We start from the raw sequence: 25,607 nt of genomic DNA on the forward strand, positions 1-25,607 counted from the left end.
CGCAGGCAGCCAGCGCCGCAGGTGGTGAGTCCGGGCCGTGGGCTCTGCGAACCAGAGCCCCAGGTGGTCCCAGGTGCATGGCCGGTGGTAGGCCGCAACGGGAACGGAGACACGACACAGAAACAAAGGTCGCGTCTCCGTTCGGGAGAGAGAATTTTTTACAGTTCCCGTTCCCTCCCACCCCCTCCCCCCCACATAACATACAAACACTACACCATATTAAAACTACAATTCATACAAAAACAACAAAAAACACAAAAGACTGACGGACTGCAGGCAAGCCGCAGCTGCGACGGCAGCGCTGGCTCCTCCACCATTGACTGACCTTATGAATACACTAACCAAAGAAACACTAACCAAAGTTATCAGAGCACACGAAAACGAGTCCAATTATATTTAAACATCAGATTTCTCCATCAAACTCCTGTGTTCAAGCTATCAACATGATTTGCAATTGAAGGTGAGAGGTAGCAATCATGGGTCTGGATATCCGAAGTCTGAATTTACCCCCGTAGACTTTTGCAATATTAGCAACAAAATCTTTACAGAGTAAAACTCACCCATCAACATCTTAAGGATTTCAACATCAAAATGGAATGAAATTTCTTTGAATGATAGTGGACGATTCGAAGACTGAGGACGGAAACAATCAAATCAAGTGGATGTGCAGAAACGGATGATGATGCAATCAAATAGGGTGGCTTGCATCCATCCATCCCCTGCATGGGCAGAAGACACATGCAACAAGGGAGAGCTTTGACCACTTCTAGACATGGGGACAATGACCACAGGGAGATCACCAAGCTGACCAGTGTGTGGACTCACAGAGAGCAACACTAGTGACTGGAGCTGGGGAGTTGGGGGAGCAGGGTGTGGGGATGGGAGGAGGATTGGTGGAGACCCCATAGTGTTGAGATATAACGAAGCTTTTACTTCCTCGTGATTAAGGGAAGCAGCAGCGGACTTTAGAATTTTCACATTTGGAAAAGACATCAAAAGAAGCTTTTTGCATTTAGAATTAACTCGACCAGTGGACCCGTTGGGCCCAAACCTGCATCGGTGTAGCACCCTCGCCTACCCCCCCTCCCCTCCCCCCCACTCCCTCCTTCCCTCCCCCTCCTCTCTCCACCCCCTCCCCCTCCCACCCTCCCTCCATCCTCCCCCTCCCCTCCCCCACTTCCTCCCCCCCTCCCTCCCTGCACCCCTCCCCCCTTCTCCCACCCACTCCTCCCTCCCCTCTCCCCCTCCCTCCCCCCAAACCCCCCTCCCCCCACTCCATCCCCCTCAACCCCCCCTTATCCACCATCCTCCCCTCCCTCCTCCCTCCCCCCTCCACCCCCTCCTCCCTCCCACCCTTGGAGATAGATTTAAACTTTAAAATGTGAATAGCTTTAAAAATATAGCACCGATTTCAATGAAACCTCTTCCATTAACACCATAAGGAAGATGATGGTGAGTAAGGTGGCCCTAAAATTGTGTACCGTTTGGCTGTAGTTCAGAAACAAACAAACAAACAAGAGCTTTAGTATATAGATGGCTTTGATGCACGGTTTTGACAAACCTGAGGAAAAGATTTGTATCTTCCCTCAGGAAAATACTGCAGTTCTGCTCTAGATCCCCGTCCCTCACCAGGTGGAACAAGAACAGGGTTCCCTTGGTCCTTATCTTTCAACCCACTAGCCTTAGCGACCAATGCATCATTCTCCAACGTTTCTGCCACCTTCAACATGATGCCACACTAGTCATGTCTTCCCATCCCTACCCCTTTCAGCTTTCCGGAGAGACCGTTCCCCCCACAGCTCTTAGGTTCACTCATCCCTTCCCACCCAAACCACTTCCTCTCCAGGTACTTTGTCCCGGTCCCTACACCTTCTCCCTCATATTCATCAGAGACCTCAGCAGCCTTTCCAAGTGAGATGGAAGTTCACATGCACCTCCTCGAGCTTCATTCACTGCATTTGGTATTCCCAATATGGCCCCAATTACATCAGCGAGACCAAACATAGGCAGGGCGATTGTTTCACCCAACACTTACACTTGGTCCATCTAGGTCTACTGGGTAACCATAGGAACTCCCCTCCCCATCAACGTACTGGCCTTCCTGTCCTGGACCTCCTCCATTATCTAAGTGAGGCCACACGCTAGCTGGAGAAACAACATCTCATATTCCAATTGGGTAGCTTACAACTCAATGCTATGAACATTGAATTCTCCAATGTTAGGTATCCCCCCCCCCCCTTTTCCTCCCCCAATCTTCTCTGTGCCCCACTCATGTGCACACCCATTTCTCCCACTATCCTATCCCCCTTCCACCTTCCCCGTCTCCTTCCACCTCTAGCCCTCCATCTGCCTTTACATTTCACTCCTCCCTCTCTCCTTATCTTACACCCTTTTGTCTCCTTTCTATCTCTAACCCTTGTCCACCCACCTGCCTATCATAAACCCTCCCCACCCATATCCACCTATCACTTGCCAGGCTTTATCCCACCCCACATCCTCCCCCGATCCAATCAATCTGAAGAAGCGTCCCAACCCAAAACAGTGCCCAACCACATGTTCCCGAGATGCTGTCTCGGACCTGCTGAGTTGCTCCAGCACTTTGAGTCGTTTTATGTAAACCAGCATGTAGAGTTCCTTGTGTCTATGAAAATATTTTGTCTGCTTTTTAATCTGGATGGGGATGGCCTGGCTGGGCCATCCAAACTCAACGTAAACAAATCTTTTTGTCCGTATGCCTGCCATCTGGTAACTCTGACAATACTTAGTAACATAGCGGAGAAGCTTATGAGGAAAGAGGAACACACAGAACGGATTACTCACAGGTTGTGGCCTGTTTATAATGAAACACAAGGAGTGCTGGACGTTGGGAGAGGATGATCTCATTCAATGGTTGAGAACCTCCAAGCGTCTGTTGCTAATAAAGGCTTCTTGGGGGTTGATCTGTGAGACCCAGGCACATTGAGAAGGTGAGAAAGTATTCATCAAGAGTACAAAGAGGCCAATGTCTCCACCAACGCTGCCGTAAAACATTGGAAACATGGTCCTGTGGTCTTTGACGCTGAATTCCTTTTAAATGATTATCAGGAAGCAAAACCCATAAAGGAGAAGTCTGATGGATATTTCATACGTAAATGGCAACAAATGGTTCAGAAGTGAAGATATCCTTGGGAGACAGTGTTTAATTGCAGTGAGGCATTACAGCAATGGAGAACAAACAGGTTGGAGATCATAGATTAGAAAGTGAGAACGTTTGGAGGATGTTGAAGCTTCGGTTGAAATGGGCGTTTTGAAAGAATGTGTTTCCACTATCAATAACTTGCAACATTGCTTTAAAGCCTACGTGTCTTAAAATCTCCTTGAATTGTGTTTTACACTAACATTCCCACAATAAGCCTTGAGAACAAGTCACATTTTTGTTTTTGAACTGATTTCAATTGTGGGAATAGTCTACATTTTAAAACATTGCAAGTCTGTTTGACATGAAGTTTGCATGAGCTACTTGAGAGAGACAGACTGAACGAGGAAGCCAAAACTTGGCAGGCATATTTTAAGTCTGTGCTGAGAAAGATGAAACGAAAAATTGCCAGTGAAGGGAATCTAGATTTAGTGTGTGTGAAAGTGTCTTATTCTTTGCCGACCTGTTGCATGTTTGAAGGTAGCTCTTTAAAGAGCATACACTGCTTGTGTTCAGCAACACATCTCCACAGAAGTGAAAGTTGTTAACCATTCATGATCTTGCCATTGTAGTTGGAAGTGTTCAACTTTGTACAATCTTGGAAGGAAATTTGAAGTAAAGACTGAAGATTAAAGTCTTTAATTGTAGATATTGCTATGTTTTCTTTTAATGTAGGACTTTTTGACAGCTGTGAAAGATTAACATTGTAATAGATAAGATATGGTCTCAAAGACAAAATTCAAAATTACAGCATTTGGTTTTAAATTAAATTACCTTTGTGAAGTTTTACTGGATTGTAGATAGAAACTGCTTTTGTTTCATCCAATCCAAATTTAAATGAGTGGGTTCACCACCACAGACTGATTCAGATACTATAAGACTGGGAAATTAGATTAACTCTTCCCACAGGGAAAAAGAGAAGGAACTGTAAACTTAGATTCAGTGGAAAAGTTTATTATATTAATATGATTAATTTAATAAAAGAGATAAGGGAAAGACTATATTTCCTTCCTACGTTACAAGCTGAAGAACTTCTGTTATATTTTCATGTCCCTTGGAAAAGCAAAATGGCTGACTTCACAAGCTGCGTGAAGCTCCGTTCTTTTTATCCTTCTAGTTCAAGGATGTTGGAAGTTTTGGTAATACAATAATTATTTTTCTACAGTTTTATTCCATAGTAGGTCTAAGGAAACCCACAGGCACCTAAAGAAAGAATAGCAACATTGCAATTTACTGGATTTGATTGCAAGCATGTGCTCTCTGTCTGTCTATGTCTCTCGTTCTTTCTTTCATTAGTTAGTAACTATTGATCTGAATTATAATTTGAGAAATAAAGGGCCTGACTTCAATAATAATTCTATGCATTTCTAATTTATGGTGTGACTTATGTGGAATTTCTAATTATAGATACGAGATACCCCACAAATTAAAGCAAGACACTTTTGAAATTGACATTTCGGGACTTCCTTTGTCCCGCCCCCCTGACATCAGTCTGAAGAAGGGTCTCGACCCGAAACGTCGCCCATTCCTTCTCTCCTGAGATGCTGCCTGACCTGCTGAGTTACTCCAGCAATTTGTGAATAAATACCTTTAATTTAAACAGCATGGTCCATTGATTCATTTTATATTTTTAAAAATTCATCTCTAAAATAACTGTTACAGAGATTGCAAACTTTATAGTAGAGACCTTTAATATACTCACTTGAAAAGCACATACACCTCAGACAAGATACAACCCATTTATTTAGTGCCTTGTTAATTGTAGAATAATGGGCAATAAAATAAACCCACAGCAAAGATTGTAACGTTTGTGGATTTAGAAGGCTGAACAAGAAACAGCCACCATCACATGTCCGAGTCACACATCTTTTCCTGTCTTGGAAGATTATTGACATTTTTTTTTAAGTGGCTTGTTCTAAATCTTGGAAGTCCCAACCTCACAACATTGTGAAAGTCTCTTGCCCAGAGTAGGTGAATCGAGGACCAGAGGACATAGGTTTAAGGTGAAGGAGGAAACGATTTAATAGGTATCTGAGGGGTAACTTTTTCACGCAAAGGGTGGTGGGTGTATGGAACAAGCTGCCAGAGGAGGTAGTTGAGGCTGGGACTATCCCAACATTTAAGAAATAGACAGGTACATGGATAGGTCAGGTTTGGAGGGATATGGACCAAACGCGGGCAGGTGGGACTAGTGTAGCTGGGACATGTTGGCCGGTGTGGGCAAGTTAGGCCGAAGGGCCTGTTTCCACATTGTATCACTCCACGACTCTATGACTATTTTCACTGAAGGACTGCAGTGATTGAGCAATGAACTTCCACATCAGCGATTCGTGATGGGCAATATTTACAAATGCATAACAGTAATTCAGATATATGCACTCATGTTAATCCAACTGTAGGTTTCTGAGGAAAATGCATTAAGTTTCCCAGAGCTGTTATCATTTTGAACAACACCTGCCTTTCAATTTGTCACCAAACTTTTATTTACCCCAGAGGTTTTGCCCTTCCAAACACCACTCTATTAACAACATAGCTTTAATATTCAAAATGGAGAATGAATCCATTGCATTAATCCAGAGCTCAGGGGCAATGACAGTGACGGTGAATTAATTTGGGCACTCACCTGCCAAACTGAGATTGTTCAGCACAAAGTCAGAGCCATAGAACACCGTGAAGCAAACATCATCGCTGTATTTGTCTCTTTGATCTTTCGAAATCTGCTCAAAGTCCTTCGAGTTTTTCCCAAGGCGCAGTTCTTTGATCTCTTGTAAATCAACTAGGAGCAAGCAAGATATTTGTATCAGATGCTGCGCATTGACTTTTGGTGAGGACACTACACAGTACCACAGTATCGAAGAGAATACACGAAGTGACATTGTGACATGCTGTGAATTTTGCTGTCGTTTGCAGGGCAACCTTACAGCGCTGAATCCAAATACTATGGTATTGGCAGCAGCTCAATAAGTTAAGTTTAGCTTAGTGATGCAGCATGAAACAGGCCCTTCGGCCCACCGGGTCCTCTCCAACCAGCGAGCACCTGCAGACTAGTTCCAACCTACACACTAAGGACAATTTACCGAAGCCAATTTGCTTACAAACCTACACGTCTTTGGAGTGTGTGAGGAAACTGGAGCACCCGGAGAAAACCCACGCGAGCACAGGGATAACGTACAATCTCTGTACAGGCAGCACCAGTAGATGGGATTGAACCCAGGACTCTAGCTCTGTAAAACAGCTACCGCTGTGTGATTGTACCGCCCAAATGTAAACACTGATTACAAGTACAGAACCGAAAGGAATTCAATACAGTCTATGCTTATTCTTAATCATCTAATGAGTCTCTTTATTGGGAGGTCATGTTGCAGTTGGGAGGTCACGTTGCAGTTGTATAAGACGTTGGTGAGACCGCTTTTAGAGTATTGTGTTCAGTTCTGGGCACCAAGTTATAGAAAGATGTGGTCAAGCTGGAAAGGTTACAGAGAAGATTTATGAGGACATTGACAGGGCTAGAGGGTATGAGCTATAGAGAGTGGATGAGTAGGCTGGAACTATTCCTTGGAACTCAGGAAGATGAGGGGTGATCTTATTGAGGTGTGTAAAATTATGAGAGGCATAGATTGGGCAGATGCACAGTCTCTTGCCCAGAGTAGGTGAATTGCGGACCAGAGGACATAGGTTTAAGGTGAAAGGGAAAAAAATTAATAGGAATCTGAGGGGTAACGTTTTCACACAATGGGTGGCAGGTGTGTGGAACAAGCTGCCAGAGGAGGTAGTTGAGGCTGGGACTATCCCAATGTTTAAGAAGCAGTTAGACAGGTACATGGATAAGACAGGTTTGGAGGGAAATGGACCAAACGTGGGCAGGTGGGACTAGTGTGGCTGGGACATGTTGGCCGGTGTGGGCAAGTTGGGCCGAAGAGCCTGTATCACTCTATGACACTCCATGACTCTATTAGGTGCAGCATAAATAGAACACGCAGCTCCACCGAGCACTGACTTAAATTGTTGGTCACAAGTCTGATGAAGTGCCATGTTCCCACATGTATTTAATGCTCATGAATTGCATTTCAACATATTCTTATTAACTCCCCGTCCCACGTAATAAAATTTGTTTTCAGTCTGAAGTCCCTCTGCGCCATGCACCATTTCCTGATCAAGAGTTCAATGCTTTGTCTTTTGCCCAAGGTCACATCTCTACAGTTCTGTAATCAACCACACCACTTGCTGGCCGCTTTCTCTACCCCACAGCCCCCTCCCTATGCAAAATGACCAATGCTTATCACAATAACCTAAGCCATCCCATCATGTGGGACGGCACATTGGCGCAGAGGGTAGAGTTGCTGCCTTACAGCGCTAGGGACCCTGACTACAGGGGCTGTCTGTATGGTGTTTGTATGTTCTCCCTGTGACCGCATGGGTTATCTTTTGTGCTGCTGCAAGTAAGAATTTCATTGTTCCATTCTGGGACATATGTCAATAAAACACTCTTGAATCTACGATAAAACAGAGGCCATTTCTGGCTTCTCACTTATATATAAATGATTCCAACAACATTGAAAGAGCATCCACAAGGATCTGCCTCTGTTCGACCTTGCATTTAACTCTCAAACTAATACCCAAAACTAGATTTCATAATGGTATGTAGGATTTTCCTGAATACAATTGAATTCTTGCATTACATCAGCCATCAAATCTACCTGTAAAGCACATTGGAAGCATTTAGGCTCCAGGTGAACACAAACTTCCTGCTTAAATTCAAGTGTCCATTGTCCATCACAAAAGATGGAATCACAGACTGCAAACCCTCAGCCAAATATTGACATGGTTTTGCCTAAATTATTTGCATGTAATTGTTTGCAATATGTAAATTAATGTTACAATGTTGGTCATTGCAACAGATGACAACGCCTTCAGGCCTAGCTTTGGTAACTTGATCCAATATTTCCTCGATGTGGTGAATTTAAGCAGAATATTTCATCTCGTTAAGACTGAGCCCAGAGGACATGTTTGCATGCAGCAGGTTGCAAACTAATTTTGTGGTTGACATGTGTTCTAAGACTTCACAATCTCATCACTCTTTAACTAACAGGTACCCCATTGTCCACTGATGACCACAAGGAAGAATGCAAAGTGCTCGCAAATCTGATGGGCTTGGTGCTTTGCAACAAGCGAGTAAAGAAACTGCTGTCATGTTTGCAGCAACAGATGATGTATGCACACGACACGAACTACTATAATAGGAAGAGCACAAGGAAGTGGTTTGTGCCACAGAAGTCCTAACCATGAAGCAGTGTACTACAGTATAGAAGTAACATCGGGGAGAAGTGAATTCATTCCTCAGCCTTCTCGACATGTAAATGTGCTATTAATCCTGCACGCTCAGTCCCTAGATTATCAAGAAACACAGTTGGGTGTACAGCATTACTTTTCCTGCCTAATAAATCAAGTGACCTTATGACCCTTGCCACTTCCGCCTTTTCTTGAGGTTAATATGTTTCTTTCTCGTTGAGACAATACTGACCATAGCTAGAATTGTTTACAGACCACCCACTGTTTCTCTTCTACTCAAAGTACAAATAAAAGGACTTTTAAAATCCCCTAGCAAAATGGTTAATACTGCTGCTGAAGAGGCCTCGACTGCAGTCTATAATTTGCAACGGTTACTGGATCAACATGTCCCAGAGTGGACTCATAATGATCATTCCCAGAGGCAACCTGCCATGGATCTCGACTGGAATGTGCATTACTACACTTCCCAATGTTGTATTAGCATTTCCTGAGCTCTGCCACTTCTATCCTATTCTATACCAATTCCAGCCACCCAATTTCCGGCCCTACTTTGGCAGCCATTTCCAAGGCGCTTCATTTCTTGAATTCTCAAGTGTCTGGCACTTTGGTCAAACATTAATCCAATATTCCCCTAAAAATTCCTACTAGTGGTGAGAATTTAACCACCGTTAACTATGGCTGCATGATATGGCTCTTATGCAAGTTAAACCTCACACCAAAAATCGGTTTTCACAGAAATCAATGGAGCCACGTTTCACCAGCACTCATTCCATGAGGACTTTAGTCACGAGCAGAGGTTTGACAGGCTGGGCTTATTTCTCTGGAGCGAGGAGCAGGGTCGAGGAGGGTAACCTGACAGTGGTTTATGGAGTTATAAGAGGCATAGACACAAAATGCTGGTGTAACTCAGCGGGTCGGGCAGCATCTCTGTAGAAAAGGAATAGGTGACTTTTTGGATCAAGACCCTTCTTCAGATCTGAAGATCTGAATAGGTCTGAAGAAGGGTCTCGACCCAGAACGTCACCTATTCCTTTTCTCCACAGATGCTGCCTGATCCGCTGAGGTACTCCAGCTTTTTGTGTCTATCTTCTGTTTAAACCAGCATCTGCAGTTCCTTCCTCCCCATAATTAGAGGCATAATTATAACCTCCAGATGGGGCCTCCATAACCTGGCCCCATCCTACCTGACCGACCTCCTCCACAGGCACACTCCCACCTGCACCCTCCGCTCTGCCGCTGCCAATCTCCTATCCCCCCACATCCGGACTAAACTCAGATCCTGGGGGGACAGGGCTTTCTCCATCGCTGCTCCCACCCTATGGAACTCACTACCCCAAACCGTTAGAGACTCCCCCACACTCACCACATTCAAAACATCGCTGAAGTCTCACCTGTTCAGTACTGCCTTCAACCACTGAAGGTCACCTCACCTACTGTCTCCTTTCTCTGTTCATTTATTTATTTACTTATTTATCTATTTATTAATTTCCCTATGTTCTCAAAATCTCTGTAAAGCGTCTTTGAGTATATGAAAAGCGCTATATAAATAAAATGTATTATTATTATTATTATTATAGATGGGTTAAAGGAGATTTGTGCTAAAGGAAATTTGACAGGCCTTTTTTTACACATAGTTAGTGGCTAACAATTGGAACTCAGTGTTGATGAATACAATCAAGATGTTTAAAAGACATTTCGACAGGCACAGGGATTCATGTAGATGGACAATAGCTTCACCACGGACTGTGACTATGACTATGTGGGTTTTCTCCAGATGCTCCGGCTTCCTCCCACACTCCAAAGACGTACAGGTTTGTAGGTTAATTGGTTTTGATAAAATTGTAAATTGCCCCTAGTGTGTAGGATAGTTCTAGTGTACGGGGTGATCGCTGAACGGCATGGACTTAGTGGACCGAAGGGCCTGTATCTCTAATGTCTAGAGTCTAAGGAGAACAATCAACCATGTTATTACTTTACCTGTCTAGCAGAGAGAGGCATGGCAATAAACTAATGTAAACTTCAACTATTGAGGGCGTGCAGCGTAGGTTCACTAGGTTAATTCCCGGAATGGCGGGACTGTCGTATGTTGAAAGGCTGGAGCAATTAGGCTTGTATACACTGGAATTTAGAAGGATGAGGGGGGATCTTATTGAAACATATAAGATAATTAGGGGATTGGACACATTAGAGGCAGGAAACATGTTCTCAATGTTGGGGGAGTCCAGAACAAGGGGCCACAGTTTAAGAATAAGGGGTAGACCATTTAGAACGGAGATGAGGAAGAACTTTTTCAGTCAGAGAGTGGTGAGGGTGTGGAATTCTCTGCCTCAGAAGGCAGTGGAGGCCAGTTCGTTGGATGCTTTCAAGAGAGAGCTGGATAGAGCACTTAAGGATAGCGGAGTGAGGGGGTATGGGGAGAAGGCAGGAACGGGGTACTGATTGAGAGTGATCAGCCATGATCGCATTGAATGGAGGTGCTGGCTCGAAGGGCTGAATGGCCTACTCCTGCACCTATTGTCTATTGTCTATTGTCTATCGCCCACTTTAGCAGATGATCACAGGGAAGTAGGTAACTACCAGCAGTTCGAGCAGTTAACAAGATTCGGTATTTGGCTGCATGGCTGCAAACCACAAGTTATATTAGAGACTGCGCAAATATACAATCGGTTGTGCAGTACCCGTGGAGGAAGAAGCAGAATTAATATTGCACTTAAGTAAAAGGAAAAGCTCAAATACTGTTCAAGGCAGGCTCTATCAGTTGAACGACAAAGAGAGTTAATACATTATGGTATTCTGAAATGATGCCAAAACAACTAATCTCCTCTACCTGCATGTGATCCCTCCATTCCCTGCATATCCGTATGCCTATCCAAAAACCTCTTAATGCCATATAGTATCTGCCTCCACCATCACCACTAGCAATGCATTCCAGGTGCCCACCATCTTCTGTGTAAAGTAAATATGCCGCATACATCACATTGAAACTATGCCCCTCTCACCTCAAAGCCATGCACTCTAGGAAAAAGATCCCAACAGTTTATCCTATCTATGCCTCTCACAATTGTATGTACTTCTATCGGGTCTTCCCCAGCCTCCAATGCTCCAGAGATAGCAATCCAAGTTTCTATGAACTCTCGTTATAGCTAATACCCTCTAATCCAGGCAACTTTCTGGTAAACCTCTTCTGCACCATCTCCAAAGCCTCTACATTCTGCCTGTAAAGAGTTGACCAGAACTGTACACAATATCCCAAGGGCAGCCAAGTGTATAAAGCAGCAACATAACCTCCCGACTCTTATCCACCATGCTGAACCGGTGAAGAAGGCAAGCACACCACACAGCATCTTTACCACATTATCTACTTGGGTTGCAACTTTCGGAGAGCTATCCAGTTGGGCCCCAAGTTCCCTCTGCATCCTTATTGTTTTGATGTGTTATGCTTTATTCTTAATTGTTAACTGTATGTTTGTGTGGTCATTTGTGAGCGGAGCACCAAGGCACCTTCCTTGTGTATATATATGCATACTTGGCCAATAAACTTATTCATTCATTCATTCATTCATTCATTCATTCATTCATTCATTCATTCATTCATTCATTCATACATCAATGCTATTACAAGTCTTGCCATTCATTATATACTTTCCTCTTACATTTGAGCTTCCGAAGTGCCACACTTCATACTCACTCAGATTAAACTCCATCTGCTTTTTCTCTGCCCAATTCTGGTGCTGATCGATATCATGACGTATATACTTTGACAACCTCCCTCACTATCCAAAACTCCATCTATTTTGTTGTTGAATGCAAACTTTCTAACCAACTCATCTAAGTTTAGTTTAAGTCCACAAAATGCTGGAGTAACTCAGCAGGTCAGGCAGCATCTCAGGAGAGAAGGAATGGGTGACGTTTCGGGTCGAGACCCTTCTTCAGACTGAAGAAGGGTCTCGACCCGAAACGTCACCCATTCCTTCTCTCCTGAGATGCTGCCTGACCTGCTGAGTTACTCTATCATTTTGTGAAATAAATACCTTCCATTTGTACCAGCATCTGCAGTGATTTTCTTACACTAAGTTTAAGTCCAAATTATTTATATATCACAAACAGAGATCCCGGCAAAGATCCATGTGGAGCTCCACTGGTTACAGACCTCCAGCCAGAATAACACCCATCCAGTTGTGGAGGCTTTGGAGGGGATGCAGAAGAGGTTTGCCAGGATTACAGGGCATTCATTTACCATAAGAAGAGGTTGGACAAAATTGGACTATTTTCTCGGAAGCATTGCAGGCTGAGAGACAGTAGACAATCAGAATCTTTTGCCTAAGGCGCAGATATCAAATACTAGAGGGCGTAGCTTTGAGGTGAGAGGGGGAAAGGTTTCAAGGAGTTGAGCGGGGTGCGTTTTTTTACATAAATTATAGGTGTCTGGGACTATGGAAGAATCGACTTTTGGATAGTTCTCGGTATTATGTGATATGTGGTTATTAAAATTAAAAACCAGGTGATAAATTAGCATGCATAAATCATGGTAATGTGTGGTTCCGACCGAATACCGATTACTATTCACAATCTAATACTTCAAAGACATACAGTATAATAGTTTGATATGAAGTTTTTTGTACAGGTTTTTGCCAGTTAATTAGTTGTAACTATTTGGATTTAAATGTTCCATAATCTGCCACAAAAATGAGGGAAGATGCAACAAGGCAGAATTAAAATGGAAACCAATTGATGGGAGGTTATTATCAGCCCTTTTGCATTACCCTTTCAAGGTATATATATCTATTGTTCAGCGAAATGACATTGTGTATGAACAATTACTATATCAATGGGATTCACATGTATCTCTAATCAAAGAAATGAGGGGGGCACAGGGGTGTAGCGGGAGAGCTACTGTCTTACAGCGCCAGAGACCCGGGTTCGATCCTGACGACAGGTGCTTGTATGTACGGAGTTTGTACGTTCTCCCCGTGACCTACGTGGGTTTTCTCCAAGATCTTCGGTTTCCTCCCACACTCCAAAGATGTACAGGTTTGAAGGGTAATTGGCTTGATATACATGTAAATTGTCCATAGTGTACGTAGGATAGTGTAAGTGTGCGGGGATCGCTGGTTGGTGCGGATGAAGGGCCTGTTTCCGCGCTGTATCTCTAAACTAAACTAATTGTGTGGTTAATAAATGTTTCACAAATCTAATTCCAGTCCGAATGGTATACCTGTCAGATTGCACTGCTTAGCCCGAGTTTAGGATTATTTGTAAATTTGACTCATGCTCTTGTGCCCATTTTATATCTGCTAATTTCTTTCTCTCCCTTTCCTTTCTTTTTCATCTTTTACTCTTTTGCTGAATGAGTTTACATTTCTGGAAAAGGCGGTGAAAATGGACATCTCAGGTGCACCAGATAGCAGGTCTGCAGCAGCAAAAGTTTTCTCAATGATGGCTGGTTCAGTAAACCACAGACTGCTGAGCACAATAACAGAAAACTGAGCTGTTCACTTTCTGATCTTTATTGTTATTTTGCATGATCTGATAATTTATTAAATATGTTGCCAGACGTGTAGGTTCTGCAATGATGTTAAGGGCTCAGTGCAGTACATAACAATGGTTACCAACATACAAGGTTTAGATGGCAGCTTTGCTTTAAGCAGTGCATTCACTTCAAGAGTATTTGTAACTGGGCCACGAGTGAAGGAAATGCTTACACAGATGCATTCATGCTTCAGTGTGTTTCTTGTTCAATGTTATTTTGTAAATCGTTTTTGATGCATGTAAAATATTTTGTTGATGAACACCTCTGATGAATGCACACGTTGATGTCATCTCTTAACTTCCTTTTTACAACTTGACTGTACAAAAGTGTAAAAGGTGCCTCCAATGATCGAAGGTTTGTTTTACATCGTTTCCAACTACAGTCCCAATTAGCTTCAAAGTGGGAAAGTGTCACTTCCATTAGAAATACGTGGACATCTACACTGAGGAACTTTTTCTTCAGCTTCCAACAGTTTTTATTTTAAACTGCAAATAATATTTGAATTTTACTAAGTTGTGTACAAGAAATGAATTTAACTGAATCTAGGTACAAGTGACAATGAAAGTACGATTGAACTTGTGAAGATTATACATGGTTAGGACTGTGCTCACACTGAATCAAAACGATACCACGGTGTTGAAATTTGACTTTATTCAGAGCAGAGCAATTTTGTTCATGCTTCTCAAATTGTGACAAGTTTGTTTCCTCAGCTTTCAGCGAGATTTTATATCCCCCTCGCTCCTTATTCACGCTGTTAAACTCTCCCATTAGGATGATACTTACTGTTTCCTCTGAAACCGTGCTATCTAAAGGGCCAACCCTCAAACTGGTTCAATACCTGTGTGCATGTGCCTTGAGCGCTTAATCCCGGAAGGTCATGGTCACCATTACGCTGGCTCGACGTCACGGAGGTGACCGGAGAGGACCCGGCCGTGATAGTGGAGTGATCGGTGTGGCGGTCGATGATGGCGCCGACCGACGGACGAGACTGGACCGTGTGTAAATGAGGACGCCGCAGCCGAGGGATGGAACAAAGGAGGACCGGCGTGAGGGAGGGGGAAGAATAATGGAGGACCACCGTGAGGTAAGGAGGGGGGGAGGGGGAGAACAAAGCGGGACCTTGTGCGGATACTGTGTGGACTTTGTAACTTTGTCAGTGCCCTTTATGTGGCGACTATTTGCATACCTCGGGTATGCAAGCAAAGAATTTCACTGTGACTTGTCACTGTGACAATAAAGTGTTTATTCATTCATTCATTCATTAGTCTCAACTTCCTAGACTCTGGGTCATTCCAGGTTGCTGCAGCTTTCTGCTGCATCTGATGACTTGCTGCTGGACTCCTGCATCAAGACATATCCCTTTAAGATTCAGAGGCATTAAGATCGCAGCTACTGTGTTACATTCTCTCAAATGCAAGAGCCTGCAACCCATCCGTAGGCGATCACACACTAAAATCAACAAAATCAAATTCAGTTTCCATGTGACTTCACACAGGGAAATACAATACTGCTCTGTGAAACTCACACCTAAGGTCTTGATCTTTGGGTTACTTTCAATGTCAGTGTGGTATAGTTTCTATGAGAAAAGTTTCCAAACTGAATGCACCATGAGGTACAGCCTTTAGTACATTTTATTCCAGACACTGCCACTGGTTGACAGATCAGCTTCCTCAACGGAGACACAAAGAATAGCAGATGTTGATTTACAGGTGACCTATTGAGTCGGGACCCTTCTGTAGACTGATTGTACTGAGGGGGGGGGGAAGCCAGAATAGAGGTGGGGGCAGGACAAAGCCTGATAAGTGGATTTAGGTGAGGGGGAGGGCGGGTGGGTCAATCGGCAGAAGGTTGGACAAAGGCCAGGAATAGGAAGAAGACAGAAGCTTGTGAGATACAGAGAGAAGAGCCATGAAATGTGAAGCCAGTGGAAGGGGACGGAGGATGAGGAAAGGGTTATTGTTGGTTAGTTACCCAAAACTGTAGAATTCGATGTTCATACCGCTCAGTTACGAGCTACCCAAGCGGAATACGAGTTGGTGTTTCTCCAACTTGCGTATGGCCACACTCTGGCCATAGAGGAGGCCCAAGACAGAAAGGTCGCAATGTGAAGGGGTGTTAAAATGGTTAGCGACCAGGAGATCCAGCTGGCCTTGGTGGACTGAGCGCAGGTGTTCGGCAAAAGGTCACCCAGTCTACAGTTGGTCACGCCAATGTAAAGGAGCCACATTGGGAGCACAGAATAGGGTAGATGAGGTTAGAGGAGGTGCATGTGAACCTCTGTCTCACCTGGAAATGAGGATATTCAGGCAAATATACTGCATTTAATATTCAGGAGATCATGTCGAACAGACACCAGCATGGAGTCATGTTTAAAAACGTGAGGCAATTGCTGAAAAGTCAGAAATAAAGGAGAATGCTGAGAAAGCCCAACAGAGTCAGGCAGCATCTGTGTCCAGAGGAAAACTGAATTATATCAGAATTACCAGAATGCTACTTTTGCAGCATGCTGCCTGGATAGGAGGGCATTAGCTATAAGAAGAGATTGGACAAACGTGGACTGATTTCTCTGGAGGACAGGAAACTGATGGGAGATCTGATAGAAGTATCTAAAATTATGAGAGAAAGGATGCAGATGTCGATTTTTTAGTTTAGTTTAGTTTAGTTTAGAGATACAGCGTGGTAACAGGCCCTTCGGCCCACTGAGTCTGAGCCGACCTGCGATCCCCGCACACTAGCACTATCCTACACACACTAGGGAGAATTTACAATTTTACTAAGCCAATTTACCAAGCCAACTTTGGAGTGTGGGAGGAAACCGGAGTGCCCGGGGGGAAAAACCACGCAGGTCACGGGGAGAACGTACAAATTCCATACAGACAGCACCCGTAGTCAGTATCGAACCTGGGTCTCTGGCGCTGTAAGGCAGCAACTCTACCGCAGAGCCACCTTGCCGATATATCGAGGAATGAACCATGGATCAAGGAGGGAATATGCTAATTGGACTGCTGAAGTGTGAAAGATGTGTCTGGTGCTGGAATCCCAGTTAAAGTGGTGGAAAGCACAATGATGATCTACTGAACGTGGACAGTGCAGTGAAAAGTAAGGGGAACCCTATGCTTGCTCAGGAGAGATGGTGAAAAAAGATATTTGGAATATAAAGCAGATGATTCTGATAGCCTCATTTAACCACAGTGGAATGGAAAAGCTCCAGTGTGACATCGATCACACATTGTTCCTGAATTTTCACCTGTATTGTGTTGATATGCAAAAGAACCAGGAAAAGACAGCAATAATAATTAATATTATTTTGTGAGAAGAACTTCAAGGCGTTGTCTAAATTTGTATAACCAATTTGTTTAAATTCCGGTACGTTTCCAGGTACTATGCAAAAGAGATTCTGCTACAATGAGGCAAATCCTCTGCTGCTTTATCTAATGCGAACTAATTCGCTCAAGTGAAAATGGACTATTTTTTTCTCATCCGGTGATGGGGACCTTACTTTGTAGCAAACAAACACAAGGTGGTTTCATTAGAAAATGTTGGAAAAACAAGACACAAGTACCCAGAGGTCAGAACGTTATACAAAGCAAATGTTAATACAAAAGAAAGAGCATTTAAATATTTACTTCTGAAAGTCTAAAGAAGGGTCGCGACCCGAAACGTCATCCCTTATTTTTCTCCAGAGATGCTGGCTGACCCGCTGAGTTAATCCAGCACTCTGTGTCTATCTTTTACTTCATTGAACATTGCTTTTGTCCATTTGAAAGATCTGAATGTCAATTCTGGTTGTACACCAAACACGCATGCCCACAATGTAGAGGCCTTCCAAAACATTGCACTGTGAAATGGATGGAAAACATGAAGCGATAGAAAAGCCTGTCATCAGATGTTAACTTCAGTCGGACCATTGATTAGCAATACTGGAAACAAGGAAATGCAGATGCTGGTTAATACACATAAGTGCTGGAGTAACTCAGCAGGTCAGGTGGTATCTCTGGAGAACATGCATGATTAGGTGACGTATTGGGATGGGACCCTTCTTCAGACTGTTTGTGGGGGGGGGGGGGGGGGGGGGGGGGGAGAGAAGAAAGCTGGAAAAGGGTTTTTAATCAGTCCCGTAATCATTTCCCGTATAATCAGTCTAAAGAACAATCTTGACCTGAAACGTTGCCTATCCATGTTCTCCAGAGATACTGCCTGACCTGCTGAGTTATGTTGTGATATTGCTGGGACTACTTTGTGTATCCAAGGACTACTTTGTATGCCTGTGTATATAAGTGATTGGGGTGATTAGGCGGTCACTCTGGATCCAGGCGGCCTTGGAAGAAACAGCCTGGAGTACAAGCTGCACCATGATAACATTTTAAACATGTGCACTCGTGGTCTGTCCAGAGTCACAAGAAAGGTACAACAGGTACCGGACCACGAAGAACAACATGGTGGCAGCGGTTTGGTGTTTCGCCTAGGGAGGGAATGAAGCATGCCCGAGCAGAAAAGGTTAAAAAGAAGAAAAAAAAGAAGAAAAAAAATGCCCTGAAGGGAAACAAAACAAAAGAAAAGTTTCCAGCTCAGTACGGGACGTTTGGAGTGCATCCCGACAGGGTCAGTGTGAGTTGGTATAGTTACCTGCTCAGTAGTCGGCGCCGAGTTGCCGACGTGACGCTGCAAGTTGTTGGGGGAGGTGCGTGTAGGCCCACGTCGCGCCCCAGCACCTGTGTAGGCCCGAGATTAGAAGCCTGCGACTGCTTCGCGGGGGAGAGACCGGGAGACCCGACACACACGGAGATGTGCGGTGACCGGGGAAGACCGACACCCATGGAGGTGTGCGGCAACAGGGGAAGACCGGGAGACCCGACACACACGGAGATGTGCGGTGACCGGGGAAGACCGGGAGACCCGACACACACACGGAGATGTGCGGTGACCGGGGAAGACCGACACCCGTGGAGGTGTGCGGCGACCGGGAGAGCCCCGGAGGAGACCGACACCCACGGAGGTGTGCGGCGACCGGGAGAGCCCCGGGGGAGGCTGACACCCACGGAGGTGTGCGGCGACCGGGAGACCCGACACCCACGGAGGTGTGCGGTGACCGGGAGAGCCCTGGAGGAGACCGACACCCACGGAGGTGTGCGGCAACCGGGAGAGCCCTGGAGGAGACCGACACCCACGGAGGTGTGCGGCAACCGGGAGAGCCCCGGAGGAGACCGACACCTACGGAGGTGTGCGATGACCGGAGGGGGTCGGCGACCGGAGGGACCGACCACCCGCGGAGGTGCGGCGGCCGGTAAGGCTGAAGCACTGCGTACTTACCCAGGCGCGTCGACCATAGAGTCGGGACGGCCCTGGGCCCGAGGCAGCGGCAGCGCGTTCGAATTTGAGCGGCAGCTGCCGGGAGCACCTGTGGGCGGGGCCTGGAGCACCTGTAGGCGGGGCCAGCGGCAGCGCGTTCGAAAAGTTGAACGGCAGCTGCCGGGGAGCACCTGTGGGCGGGGCCAGTGCGCACTGCAGCAGAGGCGCGATCGCACCGCGATTCCAGCAGTGGGAGCCCAGCAGTGGGAGCCCAGCAGTGCCAGCCCAGCAGTGGGAGCCCAGCAGTGCCAACCCAGCAGTGGGAGCCCAGCAGTGGGAGCCCAGCAGTGCCAGCCCAGCAGTGGGAGCCCAGCAGTGCCAACCCAGCAGTGGGAGCCCAGCAGTGGGAGCCCAGCAGTGGGAGCCCAGCAGTGCCAGCCCAGCAGTGCCAGCCCAGCAGTGGGAGCCCAGCAGTGGGAGCCCAGCAGTGGGAGCCCAGCAGTGGGAGCCCAGCAGTGGGAGCCCAGCAGTGGGAGCCCAGCAGTGGGAGCCCAGCAGTGGGAGCCCAGCAGTGGGAGCCCAGCAGTGGGAGCCCAGCAGTGGGAGCCCAGCAGTGGGAGCCCAGCAGTGGGAGCCCAGCAGTGGGAGCCCAGCAGTGGGAGCCCAGCAGTGGGAGCCCAGCAGTGGGAGCCCAGCAGTGGGAGCCCAGCAGTGGGAGCCCAGCAGTGGGAGCCCAGCAGTGGGAGCCCAGCAGTGGGAGCCCAGCAGTGGGAGCCCAGCAGTGGGAGCCCAGCAGTGGGAGCCCAGCAGTGGGAGCCCAGCAGTGGGAGCCCAGCAGTGGGAGCCCAGCAGTGGGAGCCCAGCAGTGGGAGCCCAGCAGTGGGAGCCCAGCAGTGGCGGGCAAATCATGGTGGTGGAGCATCTGGAGCCTACACTACGTTTGATCTACACAGCACGTTTTCTTGAGGGGAAGATATGGAACAAAATGAATATTTTGTGTTTAATGACCTGTGTAGTGATCGGTGTAATGAAAGCTTAATGTATTATATTTGATGTTTTTGTATAAATGTATATATCTGTGGAGTGACCACACGGAGTGAGTGACCACCCGGAGATGAGTGACCACACAGAGATGAGTGACCACATGGAGTGAGTGACCGCCCGGAGATGAGTGACCACATGGAGATGAGTGACCACCCGGCGATGAGTGAAATTCCGCAGAGGAGTGACCACCATGATGGCGAAAAAAAGCAATTGTGTTTAATTGTGTTTAGTTGTGTTATTGGTTTTGTTTGCAAAAAGCAATGGTGTTTTGGTTTTGTTTGTTAAATATATTTTAGCCCTCGAATGGTAAAGAAAACAATTTTATATAAGACAAGGGGGATGTTGTAATATATGACAAGGGGGATGTTGTGATATTGCTGGGACTACTTTGTGTATCCAAGGACTACTTTGTATGCCTGTGTATATAAGTGATTGGGGTGATTAGGCGGTCACTCTGGATGCAGGTGGCCACGGAATAAACAGCCTGGAGTTGAGCTCCAGCAATGTAACCTTTTATACACGTGTACTCGTGGTCCTTCCAGAGTCACCACAAGGGTACAACAAGTACCGGACCACGAAGTACAACAAGTTACTCCGGCACTTTGTGTCCTGACTGGCAACAGCAGGTTCCCTCATGCCATTGAGGCATGAATGAATAAATGAATGCGTCTGCCACGCTGGTTGGCTTTAAATCCACAGGTACAGAAAGCAACAAATTGCAGGAGACAAAATAGTCTCAACTGTGACACAAAACTCCCGTTGGAGATTATTCCAGACCTACCATTCTTGAATCATGTGGTCTACACCTTATCTTTGGGACTATTCTTGTTAAAATCATTCAGTAAAGAGTGTGTGCGTGCGTGCGTGCGTGTTTGTGTGTGTAATAAACAAGATGCATCTCATTTAGATGAGGGAGTAATAGCACAAAACAAAGCGATACAGTTCATCATGTTTGTTCTTCTCCCAAGGGCTGCAATTATATTACCTTTCAAGTTCTTAGAAAAGCAATAATAATGTTGAGCCTAACATGGCACCATTTACAGTAAATTGGCAGGAAGGTACTTTTGATACAGCTACGGGAAAGAGTTCAGAACAAAGTCTTTTCTTTTTTTGCATCCAAATACAACCCCGATAAACCTTGCGGCCTGTCGTATGAAACAACTGTAGACGTACATTTGTACCTCGACTCTCCAATGATTGGCGTGCTGGTCCTGAAGGTATTTTGGGTTTCCCTTTGTAAGAATCAATGAATTAATCGCAGAAAATGATTTACCTTTTTTAATGGAATAGCCACGTGCTTTTTTACCATATAGTTCCCTTCTCAAGAACTCCACCTGCATGGCATCAATTTTTCTGTTTGACTTAATCACTCTCATCTCCAGACTGATTTTTCATTCTCTATTCCAAATCTGCCCATAACTGTCCCACGTTTATCTTACGTCACACCAAATCTCTCACACTCATGATTCTACACCAACGTATGCTTGCAGCATTCCACTGTCTTACAAATAACATACTTCTGCCTGGAAATTGATTTTTAGGTGCAAACCGTACATTAAAAGGTCAAAATTCACTTATTTTGTGGTGTTTGTGGCATAAATTCAACTCAATGATTTGTGGGCCTAACTTTCCTGGGGAAGATTTTATTTCCTTGTTACATTCACAAGCATGTTGATATCATCTGCATGCACAGCGTGTTCTAACTTCATGACAGAAATTCGATCAGAAGGTCATGGCTTACCAGCTTTGTCATTAATTTATTTTAAAACAAGGTAGTACTACCTACAGTATGTATTACCTTGTCCCCCAAACTGTGCACTAAATTGTCTCCCCATGGTCACCGTTTACATATTCAAGAATTATTTCTTTAAATTATTAATTGTAAATTAAAAAATGATGGGGAGCGGTCATCTGTAAAGATTGAAGTTTCTGTAATCTGGGAAATGAGTGTCACTAACCCCTTAATCTTTAGACCACCCAGCATCATTAGGAGGGCTTCCCTTGTGTCATTATCCTCCCACCACCTTTCCCACCAGCCCCCTTCACCTGGCGTCTGTTTTCTGTGATTTCTGTTCCCATTCTCCCTCATGCTTTTGGCAGCTGCCATGTGTCAAGTTGGGATTTAATGCTCTTAAAAGTAAGAAAACTACAACAACAAAAATTCTCAAACCTATTTTACGATTGTTTTGTGAGTTTCAACTTGGATTTGGTTCCGTACACGGCGCCATTTACAACATCAAAAATGGGGAAAATCCAATTTCTACACGATTAAAATTCTCAACGTATCTGCACTTCCTCCAAGGAGCGGCATGGTGGCGCAGCTGTAGGGTTGCTGCCTTACAGCACCAGAGGCCAAGGTTTGATCCTGACCATGGGTGCTGTCTGTACGGAGTTTGTGAACGTGGGTTCTCCCTGTGAACACGTGGGTTTTCTCCGGGTGCTCCAGTTTCCTTGCACACTCCAAAGACATGCAGGTTTGAAGGTTAATTGGTTTTGGTAAGAATTGTAAATTGGCCCGAGTGTGTGCAGGATAGTGCAAGTGCTGGTCGGCTGGGACTCGGTGGGCCGAAAGGTCTGTTTCCGCGCTGTATCTGTAAACTAAACTAAACTTTCCAACCCCTGCCCTACAATCTTCTGATTCAGCTTTCCAGTGCATTCTTCATAACTCCCCAATCCTCCAGTCATTTGAACAGACTGAATGTAACTTTAACTCTCATACTTCCTCTTCTGGAATTTCTACCTTAAAACGATCCACCACCACCCACTGCCCACACTCTCTCCACCTTCTTTAAGACCCACCTTTTCCCCGGCTTTTGGTTCTATGGGTCAGCGTTTATCTTGAACATCTTAACATAGGTTTAAGGTGAAGGGGAAAAGATTTAATAGGAATCCGAGGGGCAACTTTTTCACACAAAGGGTGGTGGGTGTATGGAACAAGCTGCCAGAGGAGGTATTTGAGACTGGGACTATCCCAAAGTTTAAGAAACTGTTAGACAGGTACATGGATAGGACAGGTTTGAAGGGATATGGACCGATCGCAGGCAGGTGGGACTCGTGTAGTTGGGACATGTTGGCCGGTGTGGGCATGTTGGGCTGAAGGGCCTGTTCCACACTGTATCACTCTGACTCTATCTACAATAAACACCCTATATAAATGCAATCTGGAAGCGTTGAGAAGTTGACTCATGTTATCATAGTAAATGATTTTCCCTGAGTGCACTGCAAGCAATCAAGGTGGCACAGTTACGAACACGAGCGGTAATCTAATGACTTAGTGTAAAGACCTCGAGAGACATGAGCTCATGTCTACCTAAAATGTGGTGAATTAAATATGTCTGTAAACATAATAATAAAATAAAATATAGAACTGTCATTTTATTTTTGAAAAAGCCACCTGGTCCACCTGAAGTTTTAAGCTTATACAGACTCCCTGTGACCAAACCCACATTAAGTTGGCTGACTGCCCTCGGAAATAGCCCAATAAATTATTCAGTTGTCAAAAAAGTGGCATGCTGCCAATTCCTCCAAGCCATTTGGAGTGGGCAACTAATGATGGCTTCCTGAAATACGGTGACTAGAAATGGAACAGTATCCTCATTGTGGCCTGATCAGAACTTTACAAGCACTCGTTATAACTTCTCTGCTTCTGTGGAAATATAATTCTTTTAAGGTGACAGAAACAGCTAAGTCGGACTGCAGAAACAGATTTATAAATAGAGAGTCCGGCAATAATATATCTCATCCTCTGTCACATGCAACAAGCAAGGGAAACAATGATCGAAATGCATTGAGCTCTGCTTCCAAACCATGATGATAGATGTAGGAGTATCAATGTACACTCCTACAATGGACTCCTTCAAATCCCATAACATCATCTATTCATGTCCTTCAGAGATGTTGTCTGGCCCACTGAGTTACTCCAGCAGTTAGCATTCTATGCAAAATTCCAGCATCTGCAGTTCTTTGTGTCTCTGTTTATTATAGTCATATGCACAGATACAGGTTGAGTGAAAAGCTTTTTTGTTGTATGCTATCCAGTCAATGAAAAGACTATGTGTGATTACAATCAAGCCGTCCACAGTGTACAGGATAAAGGGTATATCATTTCGAGCAAGATAATGTCTGATAAAGTCCAATTAAAGATTGTTCAAAGATCTCCAATGAGTTAGACGGGAGGTAAGGACCACACTTCTAGCTGGTAAGAGGACAACGGTTCAGTTGCTGGGAAGAAACTATCCCTAAATCTGGTGGTATGCGGGAGAGGGGAGAAGAGGGAGAGACTGGGGTGTGACTGGTCCTTGATTTTGCTGGTGGCCTTGCCAAGTAGTGTGTAGTCTACGGAAAGGAGGGTGGTTTGCATGATGGTCTGGGTTACATCCACAACTCTCTGCAATCTTCGTTACAAGACATAGGTTAGGCTACAACTTGAGTACTTTTGAACATCAATCTTTGGAAAGGATGCCTTGGAGATGGTGCTGAGGAAACTTTCTGTAATGGTACCAAGGACGTCAGTAAATGGGAGTGACTGGATCACCACAGCTGTTCTGCTCACGGAAGTGAAGAATAAGAGGATTTAAAATCATGAGTGATAGAATAAACAATTCGATTTGGCATCCTGTATCAGGAGTGATCCAAATTATGTAGATTTGAAATACTTGTCAAAAGCAAAGAAACATTCACAAAGAAATAAAAACCTATATTGTGATTAGTTACAAACTGGGAGGCATAAGTTGGAAGCAACTTCAATACTAGTTGCAGGAGTATGGGGAAAGAGCGGGGAATGGGATTACTTAAATAAAGGCTTCAGAGAGCTGTCTCAGGCACAAAAGCCTCCTGTTGTGCTGCAAGAGTATAAATCATTTTAAGAGCCCACCAGCCTTATTTCCATCAGGCAGAATAAGATCAAAATCATTCCCATTCTTTGGCCAAATAGGTTTGATGTCAGCAATCAAATGTGTGTTGTTTTTAAAAATCTGATCACCCTAGATAAAAAATGACCAGGGTCTGAATTCAAGCCCCATTGGTGCAAGTCAAGATAATCGCCCAAATACCAGGTCTTTGACAATTGTAGACACTGTGCATTCAGCTGCATGTCCCCTTCTGCAAAATACACACTTCCAAGTGTAAAGTGCTATCATGGCCTTCTAACCATGTGTGTGTGTTAACATTGTGGCTATTTCACCAGTGGCTAAGCACCTGAGAACGCTTACTACAGCACATGTGGTCCAGACGTCAGTTAGTCACAAACACATTTTCAAAGAGAGGTTTAAACAGGCAATA

At 44.9% G+C, this 25,607-nt stretch overlaps 1 protein-coding gene across 2 annotated transcripts in view; it reads right to left on the minus strand.

Moving 5' to 3' along the window:
• Positions 1 to 25,607, minus strand: part of plcg2 (phospholipase C, gamma 2) — a 203,409-nt gene that overhangs the window by 81,642 nt on the left and 96,160 nt on the right. For both annotated transcript variants that reach the window (XM_078400761.1, XM_078400762.1), the window contains exon 2: positions 5,799 to 5,951. In XM_078400761.1, the coding sequence (XP_078256887.1) occupies positions 5,799 to 5,951 (153 nt within the window). The remainder of the gene's footprint in view (positions 1 to 5,798; positions 5,952 to 25,607) is intronic.

The sequence above is a fragment of the Rhinoraja longicauda genome, chromosome 6, assembly GCF_053455715.1.
Source record: "Rhinoraja longicauda isolate Sanriku21f chromosome 6, sRhiLon1.1, whole genome shotgun sequence".
Classification (NCBI taxonomy): Eukaryota; Metazoa; Chordata; class Chondrichthyes; order Rajiformes; family Arhynchobatidae; genus Rhinoraja; species Rhinoraja longicauda.